Raw genomic sequence first — 18,842 nt, forward strand, 5'->3', positions numbered from 1 at the left:
AATCTGCATAGAAAGAAAAAAATATATTTTTAAAAAAGTGAAAAGGCAGCCCAGATTGGGCAAGGAATGTGACACAGAAGCGGTAAGCTGTGTGTGCCTGCTCGGTCACTCAGTCGTGTCCGACTCTTTGTGACGATATGGACTGTGGCCCTCCAGGCTCCTCTGTCCATGGGATTCTCCAGACTAGAATACGGGAGTGGGTTGCCATACCCTCCTCCAGGGGATCTTCCCAACCCAGGGATCAAACCCCGGGTCTCCCGCATTGCAGGCGGATTCTTTACCACCTGAGCCACCCGGGAAGCCCAAGAATCCTGGAGTGGGGAGCCTGTCCCTTCAAAGGGCACCGATCCAGAATGTGTAGGGAAACCTGTCAAGTCAACAAGAAAAGAACGACTACCCGTTTTAACAAAGGCAGATGTCTTGAACAGGCAATTTACAAGAGAGGGTATCCTAACCCTAACCATGTTCCGTGGGCAAATAAGCACCTGAGAAAGTGCTCAGAGTCCTTAACCTTCGGGGACATGGCAATCAAAATCACAGCGTGGGACTTCCCTGCGGGCCCAGTGGCTGAGACGCCACGCTCCCACTGCAGGGGGCACAGGTTCGGTTCCTGGTTGGGGAGCTAAGGCCCTGCGTGCTGTGCGGTGTGTGTGTCAGTTGCTCAGTCCTTGGACGTCCCATGAGTCATTTCCTTAATTGCGTTTTTGAATTGCTCGTTGATACTGCGTCGAAGAGTAGCTCATTCTTACATTTCAACCTTATATCCTGAAACTTTGCTGAATTTGCTTATAGTTCTAACAGGTTCCGGGATCTGTGTGTTTCCCCCCAGTGCTCTCTGTGTATCAGATCATGCTACCTGCAAATAGAAATAGTTTCGCTTCTCTCTCTCTTTTTTGAATCTGGCTGTGCCAGGCCTTAGTTGTGCCTCATGCCATCTAGCTCCCCTGCCAGAAGCAGAACCTGCGCCCCCTGCGCTGGAGCTTGGTTGTCCCTGGACCACCAGGGATGTCCTCCTTTCCAATTTTGGAAGGCTTTTCTTTCTTTTCCTTGCCTAATTGCTCTGGCTAGAACTTCCAGAAAACGTTGACTAGAAGCAACACAGGTGGGTACCCTTGTCTTTTTCCTGAGCTCAAGGGAAAGTTTTCAGTCCCTCAAAATTGCCTATGATGTCAGTTGTGTGTTTCTCGTATAAGGCCTTAATCATGTTAAGGAAATAGCTTTCTGTTCCTGGTTTCTGAAGTCTTTTTATCATGAAAGAGGGTTGATTTAATGGGATGCATTTTTCTGCATCCATTCAGATGATTAAACGTGTTTCTCCATTCTGTTAATGCGATGTGCTGCACTGATGCAGCTTTCTCTGTTGAATCGCCCTTGCACTCCTGGGGTAAGCCTCCATTAGGTCCTAGTGTACAATCCTTTAAAAAGTGCTGCTGGATTTGTTTGATCGTATTTCGTGGAAGAGTTTTGTAATTCTAAAATTGATCCAACAGTTTAATGCACTTTTCATTAATCTCCTAATAGTCTTTTCTAAACCTTGACAAGTAGCTTTTGGAATTTATATGGAAATTCAGAAGGTCAAAGCGCAAAAAAATTGATGCTTGTGAACTGTAGTGTTGGAGAAGACTCTTGAGAGTCCCTTGGACTGCAAGGAGACCAAACCAGTCAAACTTGAAAGAAATCAGTTCTGAATATTCATTGGAAGGACTGGTGCTGAAGCTGAAGCGCCAATACTTTGGCCACCTGACTCAAAGAACTGACTTACTGGAAAAGACCCTGATGCTGGGAAAGGTTGAAGGCAGAAGGAGAAGGGGATGATAGAGGATGAGATGGTTGGATGGCATCACCGACTCAATGGACGTGAGTTTGAGCAGGCTCCAGGAGTTGGTGATGGACAGGGAGGCCTGGCGTGCTGCGGTCCATGCAGTCTCCCATCCAAGTACTAACCAGGCCTTACCCTGCTTCAGCTCAGCTCAGCTCAGCTCAGTTCAGTCGCTCAGTCGTGTCTGACTCTTTTCGACCCCATGAACCACAGCATGCATTGCCTTTCTTTGGGATTGGAATGAAAACTGACCTTTTCCAGTCCTGTGGCCACTGCTGACTTTTCCAGATTTGCTGGCATATTGAGTGCAGCACTTTCACAGCATCATCTTTGAGGATTTGAAACAGCTCAACTGGAATTCCATCACCTCCACTAGCTTTGTTCGTAGTGATGCTTCCTAAGGCCCACTTGACTTCACATTCCAAGATGTCTGGTTCTAGATGAGTGATCACATCCTCATGACTCTCTGGGTCGTGAAGATCTTTTTGTACAGTTCTTCCGTGTATTCTTGCCACCTCTTCTTAATATCTTCTGCTTCTGTTAGGTCCATACCATTCTGTCCTTTATCGAGCCCATCTTTCTATGAAATGTTCCCTTGGTATCTCTAATTTTCTTGAAGAGATCTCTAGTCTTTCCCAATCTGTTGTTTTCCTCTATTTCTTTGCACTGATCGCTGAAGAAGGCTTTCTTATCTCTTCTTGCTGTTCTTTGGAACTCTGCATTCAGATGCTTATATTTTTCCTTTTCTCCTTTGCTTTTTGCTTCTCTTCTCTTCACAGCTATTTGTAAGGCCTCCCCAGACAGCCATTTTGCTTTTTTGCATTTCTTTTCCATGGGGATGGTCTTCATCCCTGTCTCCTGTACAGTGTCACGAACCTCGTTCCATAGTTCATCAGGCACTCTATCTATCAGATCTAGTCCCTTAAATCTATTTCTCACTTCCACTGTATAATCATAAGGGATTTGACTGAGGTCATACCTGAATGGTCTAGCAGTTTTCCCTACTTTCTTCAATTTAAGCCTGAATTTGGTAATAAGGAGTTCATGTTCTGAGCCACAGTCAGCTCCTGGTCTTGTTTTTGCTGACTGTATAGAGCTTCTCCATCTTTGGCTGCAAAGAATATAATCAATCTGATTTCGGTGTTGACCATCTGGTGATGTCCATGTGTAGAGTCTTCTCTTGTGTTGTTGGAAGAGGGTGTTTGCTATGACCAGTGCATTTTCTTGGCAAAACTCTATTAGTCTTTGCCCTGCTTCATTCCGCATTCCAAGGCCAAATTTGCCTGTTACTCCAGGTGTTTCTTGACTTCCTACTTTTGCATTCCAGTCCCCTATAATGAAAAGGACATCTTTTTGGGGTGTTAGTTCTAAAAGGTCTTGTAGGTCTTCATAAAACTGTTCAACTTCAGCTTCTTCAGCATTACTGGTTGGGGCATAGACTTGGATAACCGTGATATTGGTTTTCCTTGGAGACGAACAGAGATCATTCTGTCATTTTTGAGATTGCATCCAGGTACTGCACTTTGGACTCTTTTGTTGACCATGATGGCTACTCCATTTCTTCTGAGGGATTCCTGCCCACAGTAGTAGATACAATGGTCATCCGAGTTAAATTCACCCATTCCAGTCCATAAATTTGCTGATTCCTGGAATGTCGACGTTCACCCTTGCCATCTCCTGTTTGACCACTTCCAATTTGCCTTGATTCATGGACCTGACATTCCAGGTTCCTATGCAATATTGCTCTTTACAGCATCCGACCTTGCTTCTATCACCAGTCACATCCACAGCTGGGTATTGTTTTTGCTTTGGCTTCATCCCTTCATTCTTTCTGGAGTTATTTCTCCTCTGATCTCCAGTAGCATGTTGGGCACCTACTGACCTGGGGAGCTCCTCTTTCAGTATCCTATCATTTTGCCTTTTCCTACTGTTCATGGGGTTCTCAAGGCAAGAATACTGAAGTGGCTTGCCATTCCTTTCTCCAGTGGACCACGCTGTGTCAGACCTCTCCACCATGACCTGCCTGTCTGGGCCTAGAGGAGCTATCCCACGTTGAAGGTCAGGAACGGTGGCGGTAAGGAGATATCCCTCATCCAAGGTAAGGAGCAGTGGCTGTGCCTTGCTGGAGCAGCCGTGAAGAGATACCCCCACGTCCAAGGTAAGAGAAATCCAAGTAAGATGGTAGGTGTTGCAAGAGGGCATCAGAGGGCAAACACACTGAAACCATACTCACAGAAAACTAGGCAATCTAATCACACTAGGACCACAGCCTTGTCTAATTCAATGACCCTGCTTAGCTTCCAAGATCAGGTGCGTTCAGGGTGGTATGGCCCTAGACAGTTGATGCAGTCTCAAAGAGTTGGACATGACTGAGTGACTGAACTGATCTCAGAAGGTCAAAAATAGCCAAGACACTCTTGAAGAAAAGCAAGGTGAATGAATTTGATCTGTCAGATATGAAGACTTATAAAAGTACTGTAATTAGGAGGGGGAATTAACGGAGGTATTGTAGCCAAAGCAGTTGGGGGGTGACAGTCGGGCAGACGGCGCGCACGGAGAGCATAGCCATGGGTCCAAGTGCATACAGACGGCTGGTCCACGGCGGCAACACCGAAAGACAGCAGAGAGCCGCGCGGAAAAAAGCAAAGCTGCGCCACCACTTAACACCACGCACCGCAGGAATCTCAGATCTGCATCCGAAATGTAAAACGATGACGCTTTGGGAGGTAATATATGGTAATATATTATGTTGTTATTTACTCAGGAGACAAGAAATAGGGAAACATTCTGAGTTTCCTCATATTAACGTGAAGAACGTTGTCCCCCTGTGCTCACCAGTCCTAAACTATTCATAACCTTTTCTCAGTACCTATCAGTTTCCTGCCTTAAAAGACCCTTCTTACAGCAACTGCACCCTGTAACAACCTCCCCCCGACACCCCTTCGACCTTTCCCAGCCCCTGCCCTTCCCGGCTCACGTTTGGTAACTCAGATAACTCAGCTTGGTTGGTCAGCCAGACTCCCTGACGATCTGTCGGGTAGCTGACAATCCACAGTCGTTACCTTTTTGAGCTACATACTGAAATCCTCACAGGTGAGCTGATACAAGCTCTGAGATCTGCTCCAAAATTAAGTTGAAAAAATAAAGAAAGTCAGTAGGGGTGGGTAAGAGTGGCTGTAAATTGTTGAAGCTGAGTAATGGTACCTGGGAGTTTGTCTACTTTTGTATGTCTTTAATTCTCTGTAAGGAGTAAAGTGATCTTTCTTTTTCTGCTCTGTAAAACGGGACGTTCGTCAAAGCCACAGAAAGGTTAGAGTCTATTACACGACTTAGCGACTGAACAAGTCTGGGCCCCAGGTTCATATCCTGAAGCACTCAGCCAAAGGTAGCCTAAGACACTGGCTTCTGCAGGTCTGTGAAAGAAGCAGTCACAGACCTGAAAGAAGAGTTCTCTCCAGTGCCCTCCCGCAACACTCCTAATGCAGAGCTAAGAGTAGGCGCCGTTAAACTTGCCATTTAAACCTTAGCAGTAGCAGTGTTAGCCGCTCAGTCGTGTCTAACTCTTCACAACCCCATGGACTGCAGCCTGCCAGGCTCCTCAGTCTATGGAATTCTCCAGGCAAGAACACTGGAGTGAGTTGCCATTTCCTCCTCCAGAGGATCTTCTTGACCCAGGGATCGAACCCAGATCTCCCACATTGGACGCAGACTCTGTACTGTTTGAGTCACCAGGCAAGCTCATTTAAATCTTAGTTAAACCCCCCAAAACAGAATATTTTTGGTGATTTAGTATTCAGAGAATAAAACTGTGTCATAGTGAGATATATTCTTAGGCCTTGACTATGTTCCCGCCTATGTTCTACTGTGAAAAAATAAAGCTGCTTTTTCTTCCTCACAATCTTCGACCCTGTGAATTCTCTGGGGGACCAGTGCAAAGGCCTCTGTGTTCTCACTGCAGAGGGCCTGGGTTTGATCCCTGGTCAGGAACTAAGATCCAAGCCTGCCAAAAAAAAAAAAAAAAAAAGGAGAATCCTGGACCCTGAAACTGGCCATTATTAGGATCCCGCACACAGAATGATGTCTGATCTGAGGCTTTGAATAGCTATTCATGTAACCTGACTGTTTTCTGTGTGCCCGTAACAAGGACCTAGCTGGGCTTGACGTCCCGGGAAACCCTGGTGCTCTCCCTGGAATCTGTGGGTCCCACGTGGTATTTGTCATGTAGCTTCTGTTGCAAAGTAGGGTCCAAACCAGGCCAGGCCTGAGCCGCGCCTTGCTTGCTTCTCCAGTTCCCATCAGAGGCCAGTCCACCTTATCTGCTGCATTTCAGCGTGAAGTGCTGAGCCGGCTACATGTGGGTGTGGAGGACACTGGCCGGGAGCCGTCTGGAGAGAGTGCCAGCAGCAGGCACAGTGGGGCACGGCTGTTCAGATGTGACGGGGGCAGCTGGTTACAAGCTCCCCCACGACTGGCCCCCGCGGGCCTGCCTGCCCCTCCTTGCCTCAGCCCCGCCCGGCTCTGCCGCTCAGGCCTCGCCTCAGCCTGCCTGCCCTTCTGCACTAGTGACCGCTTGGGACCTGGAGCTGCTGTGATCAGAGCAGCGTAGGACAGCGGGTGTGCCCTAAGCTGCTGCCCACTAAGCTGCTGTTTTTCAGCCGCTAAGTTGTATAACAGAGTGGACCCTTTCTGTGGGCAGCAGGAGGCAGTTCTTTGGGGCAATGGGCTTGTCCTGTATCCCGATTATGGTGGCACTCACTCTATCCAGACATGTCATAATTCATCTTTTACTGTATGTTAATTTTTTAGAAGTCAATATGCCTGCATGCTGATTTTTTTTTTTTTTAAGATAGGAAGATCCTTCCTATGAAGAGCTGCCTGGTCACTTAAGTGTTTGAGGTGCTAAAAAATATGAATGAGTACTACGGTTTTGAGTATTCTCATGAAAGTGATTAACTGGTCAATGCTGCTAAAGTTTAGGGGTTGTAATCTGCCAAATTTGTGCAAGAAGAGGCCACAGCAGCTGTTTAAAAATACAAACACAGAAGACAATGAGATACCACGACCCATGCTGCAGGGGGGATGAGAGACTGGTGCAGCCACTTTGGAAGACCACTTGGTGGCTTTCTGCAAAGCCAAACATACTCTTACCTTGCAATCCGGCAATCACGGCCCTTGATGTTCACCCAAAGGAGCTGAAAACTTACATCCACACGAAAACCTGTGTGTAGACGTTTACAGCAGCTTTACTCATAATTGCCAAAATCTGGAAGCAACCAAAGCAAGCCAAGATGTCCTTTAGGAGGTGAGAGTATAAATAAGCTGGTGTCTCAGACAGTGGAGTATTATTCAGCACCAAAAGGAAATGAGCTGTCAACCCATGAAAAGACATGGAGGAAACTTAGATCTGTGTAAGAGAAAGAAGCCAATGAGAAAAGGCCACACACACACTGTACAACTCCAACCACATGGCACTCCTGAAAAGGTGAGAAGACTCCTGAGAGTCCCCTGGGCTGCAAGGAGATCCAACCAGTCCATTCTGAAGGAGATCAGTCCTGGGTGTTCACTGGAAGGACTGATGCTAAAGCTGAAACTCCAGTACTTTGGCCACCTCATGCGAAGAGTTGACTCATTGGAAAAGACTCTGATGCTGGGAGGGATTGGGGGCAGGAGGAGAAGGGAACGACAGAGGATGAGATGGCTGGATGGCATCACTGACTCGATGGACGTGAGTCTGAGTGAACTCCGGGAGTTGGTGATGGACAGGGAGGCTTGGTGTGCTGCGATTCATGGGGTCGCAGAGTCGGACACGACTGAGCAACTGACCTGAACTGAACAGAAACAGTAAACAGGCGCTGGGGACAGAGGGAAGGACAGGCAGGTGGCGTTAAGGGGATCTTCAGGGCAGGAAAGCTCTGTGAGGTAGCGTCCACACTAGTGGATTCCTGTTATTATACATTTGTCAAAGCCCATAGAATATGTAACACCAAGATGACTAGTAACGGAAAACCCCGGATGTAGTTAACAATAATGTGCGATATTGGTTCATCATTTGTAACAAATGTCCTAAATGAATGCGCCCTGTTGGTGAGCCTGGGTGTGTGTGTGTGTGTGTGTGTGTGTGTGTGAATTCGTACTTTCAGCTCGATTTTTCTGTAAACCTAAAACTGTTCTAAAAAACCAAGTCTGCGGACTACTTTTAGAATGCACATGAAGTTTAACACAAGAGCTGCTGGTTTATAACTCCACTGACTTGATTCGCAGTTTCTGTGCCAGGATTTCAGAGGTGCTGGTTGTAGAAAGGCCGACCGAGGTAGGCTCAGGTAGGCTCAGATCTCCCGCCTGCAGAACCGCACACGAAGGCCCAGGCGCCCCAGGCCCTGGTTTCGCTCGGCCGCAGCCCTCCAGCCCCAAGCTGCCCGCAGCTCCCCGCGCCGTGCCGCGTCCGAAGACTGGGGAAAGGTCACTCGGTCCGCGGCTTCGGTGGCCTCGGCCTGAGTCCCCTCCAGGCCCTCTGGACCGCCTCATCGGGCCTCCGCTGGCGCCTCTAAGCTTCGCACAGGCCGTCCCCCTGCAGGTTCCGCCCGCCGCCCCCACCGGGGTCCCCTGGTCCCCGGGCGCCCGAACCCCGCCGGCCTGCCGAGGGGCGCCACCGCGGCGCTAGGGGCGGGCGGGCTGCCGGGGCGACAGCTGCGGGGGCGGCCCTGACCTTCCCGCGCGATCGATGGGGCGCGGCTCTGGCGGCGCGGAGCCGGGGCGGCGCTGACCCCCGCCCGCCCGCCCGCCCGGCTCCCTCTCCGGGCGCCGCTATAAAGGGGCCCGGGCCTCGCGGCTGCTCAGCCCGTTCCGGAGCGCACCATGGCTACGCTGGCCCTGCTGCTGCTGCTGCCGCCGCTGCTGCTCGGAAGCTGCGCCGCGCGCCCCGCGCCCCCCAGGTGAGCCTGCGGCCCGGGGCCTGCGCCCACTCCCCCAGCCCATCCTGCCCCCGCCCGGCCCTGACCACCCGCGGCCGCCCTCCCGTCCCCTCCGCAGGGCCCCGCGACACTCGGACGGGACGTTCACGAGCGAGCTCAGCCGCCTAAGGGACAGCGCGCGGCTGCAGCGGCTGCTGCAGGGCCTGGTGGGGAAACGCAGGTGAGGGGCGGGGTCTGGGGGGGTAAAAGCAGGTGAGGGGCGGGGCCTAGAGGAGAAACGTAGGTGAGGAGCGGGGGGGGCCTGAGGGAAAGGCGGGCGAGGGGCGGGGCCTGAGGGAAAGGCGGGCGAGGGGCGGGGCCTGAGGGAAAGGCGGGCGAGGGGCGGGGCCTGAGGGAAAGGCGGGCGAGGGGCGGGGCCTGGTGGGGGAAGGCGGGCGAGGGGCGGGGCCTGAGGGAAAGGCGGGCGAGGGGAGGGGCCTGAAGGGAAGGCGGACGAGGGGCGGGGCCTGGTGGAGAGGGCCGGTAAGGGGCTGGCGGGGGACAAGCGACGCGGTGGGGGAGCCCCCCGACTCCAGACTAATCCTGACTTGGGATGGGGGGCAGCGAGCAGGACACAGAGAACAGCACAGCCTGGACCAAGTCTGCGGAGGGCCCGCTATGCCTGCTGTGGTCGGACGCGCCCGCCCTGCAGGCTTGGTGAGCAGCGGCCCTTCCCCATCCCTCCTCCAGCGCCTCCCTCCCTGAGGCACCCTGGGTCTCGGGCACAGCTGGACACAAGCACGGTCCGGGAGCCTGGGAAGGGGAAACTGCCGGCGCCGGTGACCAGAGAGGCCTGCTGTCCCCAGGTGGGCGTGGTCTCCCGCACCAAGACCGCAACCCTTAACCCGGCTGTCTCTGCAGGGCGCCCCTGAGGCCCCCCGAGGGTCAAGCCTGGTCTTCCCAGCTGCCTCTTGCACTGAAGGCAGGGGTCATGATGTCCAAGCCGGCCGTCCCGACTGCTGAGGGGACCCGATGAGGCCCTGAGGAAGAAGGACCCTCCGGAGGGGGGCCTGGACAGAGGAGGGGGTGGGAGGAGGGGGAGGGGTTGCATCTGGCACCAATAAAGGAGGAATTCAGACCCTAGCCCCCTGAACTCTCTTTGTGCACTGCCGTCTGGTACTCTCAAAGCACCTGTGGTGTGCGGCTGTCCAGGGAGGGAGGGCCCTGTCCTCCAGAGTCTAAGATGGTGGCCACACCCAGCTGCCCTTTAAACCTGGGAAGCCAGTGGGGAGCTTCATCTGCCCACTTCCTTATCTGCTGCCCATCCCCTGGGCTCCCTGGGAGCTGGCTGCACCCCTGCCATCCACACAGCAAACATTCAGAGACCGTGGGGGGCTCACATGTCCCCCAGCTCCTTTCCCAGGGAGGCAGCAATGAGGGGGCAAGGCTGTTCTTCAGTCGCTCAGTCATGTCTGACTCTTTGTTATCCCATGGACTGCAGCACACCAGGCTTTCCTGTCCTTCACCATCTCCCAGAGTTTGCTCAAACTCATGTCCACTGAGACAGTGATGCCATCCAACCATCTCATCCTCTGTCATCCCCTTCTCCTCCTGTCTTCACTCTTTCCCAGCACCAGAGTCTTTTCTAGTGAGTCAGTTCTTTGCATCAGGTGGCCAAAGGATTGGAGCTTCAGCTTCAGCATCAGTCCTTCAATGAATATTCAGGGTTGATTTCCTTTAGGATTGACTGGTTTGACCTCCTTGCAGTCCAAGGGACTCTCAAGAGTCTTCAACATCACAGTTCAAAGGCATCAATTCTTTGGCACTCAGCCTTTCTTATTTTCCAGCTCTCAGATCTGTACGTGAAAAACCATAGCTTTGCCTATATGGACCTTTGTAGGTAAAGTGACACCTCTGTTTTTCAATATGCTGTCTAGGTTTGTCATAGCTTTTCTTCCAAGGAGCAAGCGTCTTTTAATTTCATGGCCACAGTCATCGTCCAGAGTGATTTTCAAGCCCAGGAAAATAAAGTCTCTCATTCTTTCCATTGTTTCCCCATCTATTTGCCATGAAGTGATGGGACCAAATAAGCAGGGCAACAATATACAAGCTTGACGTACTCCTTTCCCAATTTTGGACCAGTCCATTGTTCCATGTCTGGTTCTAACTTGCTTTTTGACCCGCATACAGGTTTGACAGGAAGCAGGTAAGGTGGTCTGGTATTCCCATCTCTTTAAGAATTTTTCCATAGTCCATTGTGATCTGCACAGTCAAAGGCTTTAGCGTAGTCAATAAAGCAGAAGTAGATGTTTTTCTGGAATTCTCTTGCTTTTTCTATGATCCAATGGATGTTGGCAATTTGATCTTTGGTTCTTCTGCCTCTTCTAAATCCAGCTTGGACATCTGGAAGTTCTCGGTTCACGTACTCTTGAAGCCTAGCAAGGGGCGAGGACAGGGCAGGGAGGCTCAGCCAAGCAGGAAGAGGTGACAGGCAGGAGACGTCGCCCAGGAGGCCACTCCCCAGTGGAAGGACCTGAGCATGACTCAGGCCCTGTGTCCCGGCCTGCCGTCTGGCAGAGTGCCTTGACTACCCGGGGCCTGTGGGGCAGGGCCGGTGACGACAGCCCAGGAAGTGCCAGGGTTGCAGGAGGGCTTGGAGGACCAGGGGTGCTGGCAGGGCTGCTCCGGGAAGGTGTTTCAGGCCAGGAGGTGGGGAAGACTCCACCCCACGCCCCATCACAGCAGGCCCTTCTCCCCTCCTGGACCCCACCCATTGCTGTCTCCCACCTACTGAACTTAGGTGGCCAAGGAAATGGAGGCAGGATGCTTGGGGGCCTGGGCTAAGGTTCCTCACCAGGATGCCCCTCTGTTGGCACCCAGGGTGCCCCCCCAGAGCTGCCAGCTGCTCCTGGAACACTCCGTCTCTGTCACGGTGGGCTCAGCCAGCCTTGCCTGGAGGAAGCCAGCTTGTTTCTGGGACAGCAGAGGAGTCCCTGAGACACAAATAACACAAATAACCTTTCCCTTCCAGACCTAGAGGGTTGAGTAAGGAGAGGAGGTGGGCCTGGACCTCACAGGGCTGACTCCTGGCACTGCGCCTGTGATCATTCTGGCAGAGGAGCCCAGCAGAGGGGCATTCTTCGTGGGGGTGGGGCGGGAATACGGCGAGCACAGAAGCCAGTCCCCCACCTCCCCAGTCCAAGCCCCGGATCCGCTGCCCCTGCCCCGCTGTGAGCTCCTCTGTCTCGGGGTCAGTGGGGTAAGCCCCGTCAGCCCCTGTACGCGGCCTGGATCTGGTCTCCCCCTCCTTGCGGTCAGAGGGGCCTGGCCGGCGGCAGACGAGGGCCCCCTTGGTGGAGGCCAGGCCTGCAGCCGGCAGTTGTCAAGGACCATAAAGTGGGGCGGCGTCTGGCGGGGCGAAGGTCACCCGGGAGGAGAATGCACCAGGCAGCACCCGGGCGGCTCAACAAGTCCTGGACACCAGACGGGCTCGGACCCTCCGCGGGCCGCCCGCCGCCACCGCCCAGATGGGGACCTGGGTCCTGCTGCTCCCGCTGCTGTTTGCTGCTGAGGCCCAGGCCCAGGGTACAGGTGTGGAGGGGACGGGGCCGGGCAGGGCAGGGGGCTGGGCAGGGCGCGGGCGGGGGCTGGGCGGGGCGAGGGCAGGGGCCTGGGCGGGGCGCGGGGGGCTGGCGGCACCGACCCTTCCTCCCCAACGTCCAGTCTGCTCCGTGGAGAAGACCTTCCTCACAGTCGAGGAGAACACGAACCCCGGGGAGCCCCTCCTGGACATCTACGTCCCCGAGGGCCAGCAGGTGACCCTTGGACCCTCGTCCACCCCTTTTGCGTTTCGGATCCAGGGGAATCAGCTGTTTCTCAACGTGACCCCGGACTATGAGGTGAGGACAGCAGACCCAGGCTGGCTGTGCCCGTGGGGGCAGCAGGGACTCCCGTGGGACCCCCCTGGGCACTGACACTCCTCCCCAGCTCTCTGGGGATCTCTGGGTCTCAGTTTGCCCATGGGGCCTCTTGGGCCCCCTGGCTTGGCTGAGGGCCTGGTCTCGGGGGTGGGCCCCTCAGGGAGTCAAGCTGCCGGGCCCTGACGCCCGCTGGACGCAGGGCGGGGGACACAGACCCCGAGCCAGCACCTGCCGCGCTCGTCTCCTCAGCTGGGCGATGGGGACGGTCAGCGGGGCCAGCCGGTCAGGTGAGTCCCACGCCCACCCCCTCACAGGCGAACACCATGCTGGAGGCTCTCCTGGAGTGCAGGAGCGGTGTCTCCGCGGTGAGTGCGCCCCCAGACCCCTCCCACTCCCCGCCCCCAGCCCACCCCTCCTGGCCTGGACCTCTGTGCTCCGCCCTGCCCGGCCGCGGTCACTCCCTGCTGACCCCGCCCGGTGGCGTGTTCAGGCGTCACCTCTGCCAGCAAGGCCGCACTGCCTCCAGCAGACTGTGCCTGACGCTCCCAACCCCAGCCCAGTGGGTCCCCCAAGCCGACCCGAGAGGCACCCCGCGCGCCAGCTCCGTGCCCCCCTCCCCCGTCCCTCCCCAGCGAATCTGCTGCCTCTGCCCCAGGCCAGGTCCTGCCCGCCCCGGGCGTCCCCCCGGGGCCCGGTCAGCAGCATCTTCCAGCCGGTCCTTGGCTCCCCCCGAGGTCCCGCCCAGCCCAGGGCGCGGCAGGAGAAAGTCTCCAGTAGCGGGAGGCTCTCTCCAGCCGGGTCCCCGCCTCCCGAATGGAGTGAATCCAGGAGAGCGGTGCCCCGCCCCCAGCCCGCTCCCTGCGTAGACGCGGCCTCGCGGAGGCGCCCACCCTCGCGCCCCCTGCCGCGCCAGCTGGCTCTTCGGTTTTCCCTAGTCCCGTAGGTGCCCCCAGCCGACATCACAGGGCACCACAGAGATTTCAGGATGAGCCTCTAAAAGATAAGGCTGCTTCGTAACGGCTCGCTCCCATGGTGATGCCGTCACACCAGGGAAGGCAGGGACCCCTCAGCAGTGCGACACCCCGCGTCCCCACTCCCCCGGGGCCAGAGGCGTCTGTGACAGTTTCTTGCCTGAATCGGGTCCCCAGCAAGGTCCACCTGGAGCAGCTGGCTGAGGGTCTCCTGATTCCCCCGTTTTATGTTTGAAGAAATTGGATCGTCTTGCCATTTTCCTCACCGTGGGGCTCTGCTGGTCGCACCTCCAGGTCACCCGCACCTCTCTGTGCTTTTTAGTGTTAATCTTTATTTATTCACCTGCACTAGGCCTTAGTTGTGGCACACGGGGTCCTGAGCTGCCGCGTGTGGGATCTGTTAATAGTTCCCTCAAAGACAAGAAAGTGAAAGTCGGACCTCTGTGACCCCATGGACTGTATTCTCCAGGCCAGAGTACTGGAGCCTTTCCCATCTCCAGGGGATCTTCCAACCCAGGGATCGAACCCAGGTCTCCTGCATTGCGAACGGATTCTTTACCAGCTGAGCCACCAGGGACTGGGGATCAAACCCGGGCCCCCTGCGTTGGAAGCTCAGAGTCTCAGCCACCGGACCACCGGGAGTCCTGCACATCTGTGCTTTTAAAATCACTTTCTGTTCCCTCTCTGTAATGCCTGGAGCAGGAGCCCCAGGCGGAGAGCAGTCTGGGGTGCACCCCAGCATCCGGAATGAGCTCACCTGGCCTGGCCGGGGACTTTCTCCCTCCCCCAGGTGACTCAGCTGAGGGTGTTTGTGTCCGTGCTGGATGTCAACGACAACCCGCCCAGGTTCCCCTATGAGACCAAGCTCTGGGAAGTGCCTGAGGTGAGCTAGAGGGGGCAGCGGCCGGTACCATCTGGGGCATTTGAAGACCGGGGTCTAAGCCTGGGGGTCAGGGTCACGGCCAGACCAGCCCCTCCGCCCCCCAGGACACTCGGGTGAACACCACCGTCGTCTCAGAGACAGAACTGGAGGCCCAGGACCAGGACCAAGACGATGTCCTTTTCTACACCCTCCAAGAGGTCACCCTGGTCAGCGCTCCCAGCTCCGTGCTCTGGGCACGCCCCCCCCCCCCCCCCGCCGTGCGTCCTCTGGGCTGAGTCTCCTACCTCCCCAGGGTGCCAGCAGTTTCTTCTCCTTGGTGGGTGCGAACCGCCCAGCGCTGCGGCTGGACCAGTCACTGGACTTGGAGAGGTGGCCAAACATGACCTTCCGGCTGCTGGCCCGGGTGAGCAGGCCACTCCCGCTCACAGCCCTGCGCGCGGCCTCGGCCCCCAGCACCCGGGCCTGACTGCAGGGCGGGGCTGTTGCAGGACACACAGGAGACCGGGAAGCCCAGCCACACAGCCACAGCCACCTTGGTCCTGGAGGTGCAGCCCGTTGACCTGCGGCCCCCCTGGTTCCTGCCCTGCAGCTACTCGGATGGTCTCGTCTGCATCCATGCCCAGTACCGTGGGGCTGTGCCCACCGGCCACAGACTGGTACTGCGGACCCCAAGGAGCAGCGTGGCAGGGGCGTGGGGCCTGGCTGCCAAGGGGCTGGAGTGGTTGTGATTTTCAAGGAAAAGGGAACCTTCTTTCGTAAACCAATCTTGCCCCACACCGTGGTGGCCAGGGCCTCTGAAATGCCAGGGAGGGAACTGGGCCCAGTTGTCCTCAGGGCACAGCCAGACAGCCCCCTGGGGCCCAGCAAGTGGGCAGTGAGCTTGGGGAGGATGCTGGGGAGGCTCGAGGGCCACAGAGGAGCTGGGGGGCAGCCGGGCCTGGCACGGCCACCAGGTGTGCCCTCCCATCCTTGAATGCTGCCTCTTGAGACAGACACGCGCGTTCAGATTGACCCAGTGCCTCTGGGCAAACTGACTCATTAGCACCAGATCCAAGGAGCTACAGTGGAGAGTCGTGCTGGGCGACTGGGCTGTGTCCCTGGCTGCCCACTGGTAGCGACCCCAGCCTCCTGGAGGGGCGCAGGAATGCCAAGCAGTGGCCACAGCGCCAGCCCCATGGGGCCCTCACCCCTCCTTGCTCCCACAGCCAGGCCCCCTCATCCTGCACCCTGGGCCCGTCTACGCCGTGGATGGGGACCGGGGCATCAGCCAGCCCATCAAGTACAGCATCATCAGTGGTGAGTGGGCAGCAGCTCCCGACTTCCCTCTCCAGGGAACACCCTGAGCCCATCCCTGCGTGGGCAGACCTCAGGCCTCCCGAGGGGACCCCACCCAAACACTCCATCCTCTCAGGAAACGAGGACAGCACGTTCTCCATCAGTGCCGACTCAGGAAACCTCACCATGACCAAGAGCATCCCCAATGCCAAGACCTTCCTTCTGGTGGTCAAGGTTGGTGCCCACACAAGGCCCTGCTCGGGCCCACAGCTACAGAACATGCAGCTCAAGGACCAGCTGGTCACTGTTGTCTCCCAAACCCCCAGGGTGAGCAGGCTGATAACGCCCGATACTCCGTGACCCAGGTCACGGTGGAGGCCCGGAACGCCAGCGGGAGCGTGCCCCACTTCACGCAGAGCCTGTATCGTGGCACTGTGGGGCTTGGCTCTGGGGTGGGCACTGCCATCAAGGACGCAGCTGACCCCTCCCAGCCGCTGAGGATCCGGGCCCAGGACCCTGAGTTCCCAGTAGGCACCGCCTGGTCCTTTGGTCTGCCTGGCCTCCTTCTGGGGGGGGTGGTGGGCGCCAGGGTGGAGTGGTTTGCGGAGCAGCCTGGGCTCAGGACTAACTGGAGCCACGTCTAGGACCTCAACTCAGCCATCACATATCGAATCACCAACAACTCTGCCTTCCGAATGGACGGAGAAGCCGTCCTGACTGCCGCCTCGCTGGAGCACGCCGGGGTCTTCTACGCCGAGGTGAGAGGTGGGTGGCGGTCTCCGAGGGCCAGGGCTCCAGCTGGAGCCCAGGAGGGACAAGCCCCCTTCCTGCCCAGGTCAAGGCCGAGAATACAGTGAGTTCAGGCACTGCGACCACAGTCGTGGAGATTCAGGTCTCAGAACAGGAGCCCTCCCCCACAGGTGAGTCTCCCCAGGACCCCAGGTTGGCAGGGGGAGGGCCCCTTGCTGGGGGCAGTGGTGAGTCCAAGCCCTGTCCCTGGCCCCAGGCCCCCCCACGTCCCCAGAGACGGCAGGAACTACCAGACTCTCGAGCGGCACCACTTCAGAGGTCCCCCGGCCCCCTGAGCCCTCTCAGGGGTCCTCCACAACCAGCTCTGGAGGAGACACGGGCCTGCAGCCTTCCTCAGGCACCACTCTGAGGTCACCGGCCTCCTCCACGCCTTCGGGGCCCCCCAGTGTGGGAACCAGCCCCTCCCCTTCAGCAGCCTCACCCAGCCAGGGCTCAGCAACCAGACCCTCAAGTGGCCCCACTTCGGAAGCTCCCCAACCCCCTGAGCCCTCTCAGGGGTCCTCCACGACCAGCTCTGGGGGGGACACTGGCCCACACCCCTCCCCAGGCACCACTCTGAGGCCACCAGCCTCCTCCACGCCTGCGCCTGTGGGGACCCCTAGTGTGGGGACCGGCCCCTCCCCCCCAGCAGCCTCACCCAGTGGGGGCTCAGCACAGACCTCGAAACCAGGAGCCTCTCCGCCGACGTCCCCTGGGTCCAGCAGGAACACCTGGATACCAGGTAGCACCCCCATTACCCTTGAGTCACCCTCAGGCTCCCTGACTCATGACTGGGTCATCACAGTGGGGCACGGTTGATTCCAGGTCAGCCCAGCACAACCACGAAACCCCAAGGGAGGTCTGTTCCGGTCTGGGGGAGAGACAGGTCCTAAGGGTGCCAGGAGTTAAAACTGGGGAAGGTGTGGGGGTTGGGGCAGAGCCCAGATTTGGGGTTCAGTGACCCCCCTAGTTCCCAGGGTCATGCAGTCCACAGGCCCCGTACTGCCCACATTCCTTGCTGGAATAGCGGCCCCCTCGGCCTCCCACTTGGAACTGGTGGGCACTGACGCCCCCTCCCCGCCCTCTCCAGCAGCCTGGCCTATTGGGCTCCCTGTGGGGAATCAGTGTACCCACCCCTGGGAACCGCGGCCCTTGGTGCCAGGCCTGGCCTGCTCTCGGTGTCCTGAGCTTCCCGCAGTCCAGCCTAGGAGTGCTTGGGGTGTGAGAGTAAGTGGGCAGCAGTCACATTGCCCGCAGGGACATCTGAAACAGCCCGAACAGAAGGCAGGCCAGACGGCGGCCAGGCTGGGGACCGGCGCTTCTCGGAGGCAGAGATGGCGGCACTGGGCGGGGTGCTGAGCGCACTGCTCCTCCTGGCTCTGATTGCCCTCACAGTCCTGGTCTACAAGCACTACGGCCACCGACTCGCGTGCGGCTTTGGCCGAGCACTGGTGAGGCTCGGCGTGGGGGCAGGAGCTGCTCGCTGGGGGGTCCCGAGAGGGGTTGCAGAGTCAGAGATCAGCCGGAGACAGCGGGGCGGTGGAGAGGGAGCAGGATGGAGAGCCGGGCAGCGTGAGGCAGCGGGCAGCGTGGGAGACGGAGGGAGGCTGGTGGTCAGCGTGGGAGATAGGGTGCAGAGGCGAGGAGAGTGGGGTGGGGATGCCACAAAGACTAGGGAGCAGGGCGGAGGGGCAGAGCGCCCGGCCCCCCAGTGTCGGGGGGCAGGGTGGCCGAGCCCAGCTGGCCGCTGGCTGACTGCCGGCTCCTGCCCACCCCCAGAAGTCCCAGCCCCAAGGGTTTGACAACCAGGCTTTCCTCAACGACTCGGACAACGCCAACTGGGTGCCGGCGCCTAGCCCTTCACCCAGCCACGCCCTGCCGGCTCCCCAGGAGCCCGAGCCCCCGGAGCCCGCGCCACCCAGCCCTGAGACCCCGCGCGGGCTCTCAGAGGCCCCTGCCAAGGGCGCGGACGGGGGCAGCCCGGCGGCCGTGAGGTCCATCCTGACCAAGGAGCGGCGGCCTGAGGGCGGCTACAAGGCCGTGTGGTTCGGAGAGGACATCGGCGCCGAGGCCGACGTGGTGGTTCTCAACACGCCCGCCTCGGAAGTGGGCGGCGCTGGCGACTCTGGCAGCGAGGGCAGCGGCGACGAGGCTGCGGATGCCCAGGACGCGCTTGGTACCGACTCCATCCACTTCTAATGCCGCGTCCCCCGGAGTCGGGACCCCGAGAGTCGGCTTGGTGGCTGTCCCCACACTCCACGGCGCAGAATAAAATAACATTTTCGGTTCTGTGGG

General features: G+C 57.5%; 3 protein-coding genes and 1 long non-coding RNA gene across 7 annotated transcripts in view; 3 read left to right on the plus strand and 1 right to left on the minus strand.

Annotated features, from left to right (window-relative positions):
• The window catches only part of DEAF1 (DEAF1 transcription factor), a 39,857-nt gene extending 32,199 nt beyond the window's left edge, over positions 1-7,658 (plus strand). Inside the window, exon 12 of the mRNA XM_042237793.2 lies at positions 3,805-7,658. Within this exon, the coding sequence (XP_042093727.1) occupies positions 3,805-3,837 (33 nt within the window). The 3' untranslated portion in view covers positions 3,838-7,658. The remainder of the gene's footprint in view (positions 1-3,804) is intronic.
• A 996-nt stretch (positions 7,659-8,654) lies between these two features.
• On the plus strand, positions 8,655-9,852 carry SCT (secretin). The gene is made up of 4 exons (XM_027960007.3): positions 8,655-8,751; positions 8,849-8,950; positions 9,334-9,426; positions 9,631-9,852. Exons 1-4 carry the CDS (start codon positions 8,675-8,677, stop codon positions 9,743-9,745), a joined length of 387 nt encoding a protein of 128 aa, XP_027815808.1. The 5' UTR covers positions 8,655-8,674; the 3' UTR covers positions 9,746-9,852.
• LOC121817490 (uncharacterized) lies at positions 9,225-13,368 on the minus strand. Its single transcript, XR_006057426.2, has 3 exons — positions 12,858-13,368; positions 11,564-11,702; positions 9,225-11,144 (listed from the first exon to the last, which is right to left on the minus strand). It is a non-coding gene; the product is annotated as an uncharacterized LOC121817490 (long non-coding RNA).
• CDHR5 (cadherin related family member 5) lies at positions 12,175-18,836 on the plus strand. 4 transcript variants are annotated; one of them, XM_027959938.2, is made up of 15 exons: positions 12,175-12,300; positions 12,433-12,608; positions 12,944-12,994; positions 14,391-14,483; positions 14,588-14,689; positions 14,776-14,886; positions 14,972-15,139; positions 15,689-15,779; positions 15,895-15,992; positions 16,085-16,285; positions 16,403-16,516; positions 16,594-16,678; positions 16,765-17,289; positions 17,805-17,998; positions 18,327-18,836. In XM_027959938.2, the coding sequence occupies exons 1-15, from the start codon at positions 12,237-12,239 to the stop codon at positions 18,744-18,746; spliced, it is 2,493 nt and encodes an 830-aa protein (XP_027815739.1). In that variant the 5' UTR covers positions 12,175-12,236; the 3' UTR covers positions 18,747-18,836. The 4 variants fall into 4 exon arrangements, with proteins under 4 accessions (XP_027815739.1, XP_027815742.1, XP_027815743.1 ...); XM_027959941.2 differs by having other exon boundaries at positions 17,116-17,289; XM_027959942.2 differs by having other exon boundaries at positions 17,239-17,289.
• Positions 18,837-18,842: the final 6 nt, after the last annotated feature.

This window comes from Ovis aries, chromosome 21, assembly GCF_016772045.2.
Source record: "Ovis aries strain OAR_USU_Benz2616 breed Rambouillet chromosome 21, ARS-UI_Ramb_v3.0, whole genome shotgun sequence".
NCBI lineage: Eukaryota > Metazoa > Chordata > Mammalia > Artiodactyla > Bovidae > Ovis > Ovis aries.

Excerpts from the sequence above, each read along its gene's own strand:
- SCT (XM_027960007.3), top strand. The coding sequence starts at position 8,675 with ATGGCTACGCTGGCCCTGCTGCTGCTGCTGCCGCCGCTGCTGCTCGGA. Across the intron at positions 8,752-8,848 it reads GCGCGCCCCGCGCCCCCCAG|GGCCCCGCGACACTCGGACG; the intron begins GTGAGCCTGCGG and ends TCCCCTCCGCAG. Across the intron at positions 8,951-9,333 it reads GGCCTGGTGGGGAAACGCAG|CGAGCAGGACACAGAGAACA; the intron begins GTGAGGGGCGGG and ends GATGGGGGGCAG.
- CDHR5 (XM_027959938.2), top strand. The coding sequence starts at position 12,237 with ATGGGGACCTGGGTCCTGCTGCTCCCGCTGCTGTTTGCTGCTGAGGCC. Across the intron at positions 16,286-16,402 it reads CCCAGGACCCTGAGTTCCCA|GACCTCAACTCAGCCATCAC; the intron begins GTAGGCACCGCC and ends AGCCACGTCTAG. Across the intron at positions 17,999-18,326 it reads GCGGCTTTGGCCGAGCACTG|AAGTCCCAGCCCCAAGGGTT; the intron begins GTGAGGCTCGGC and ends GCCCACCCCCAG.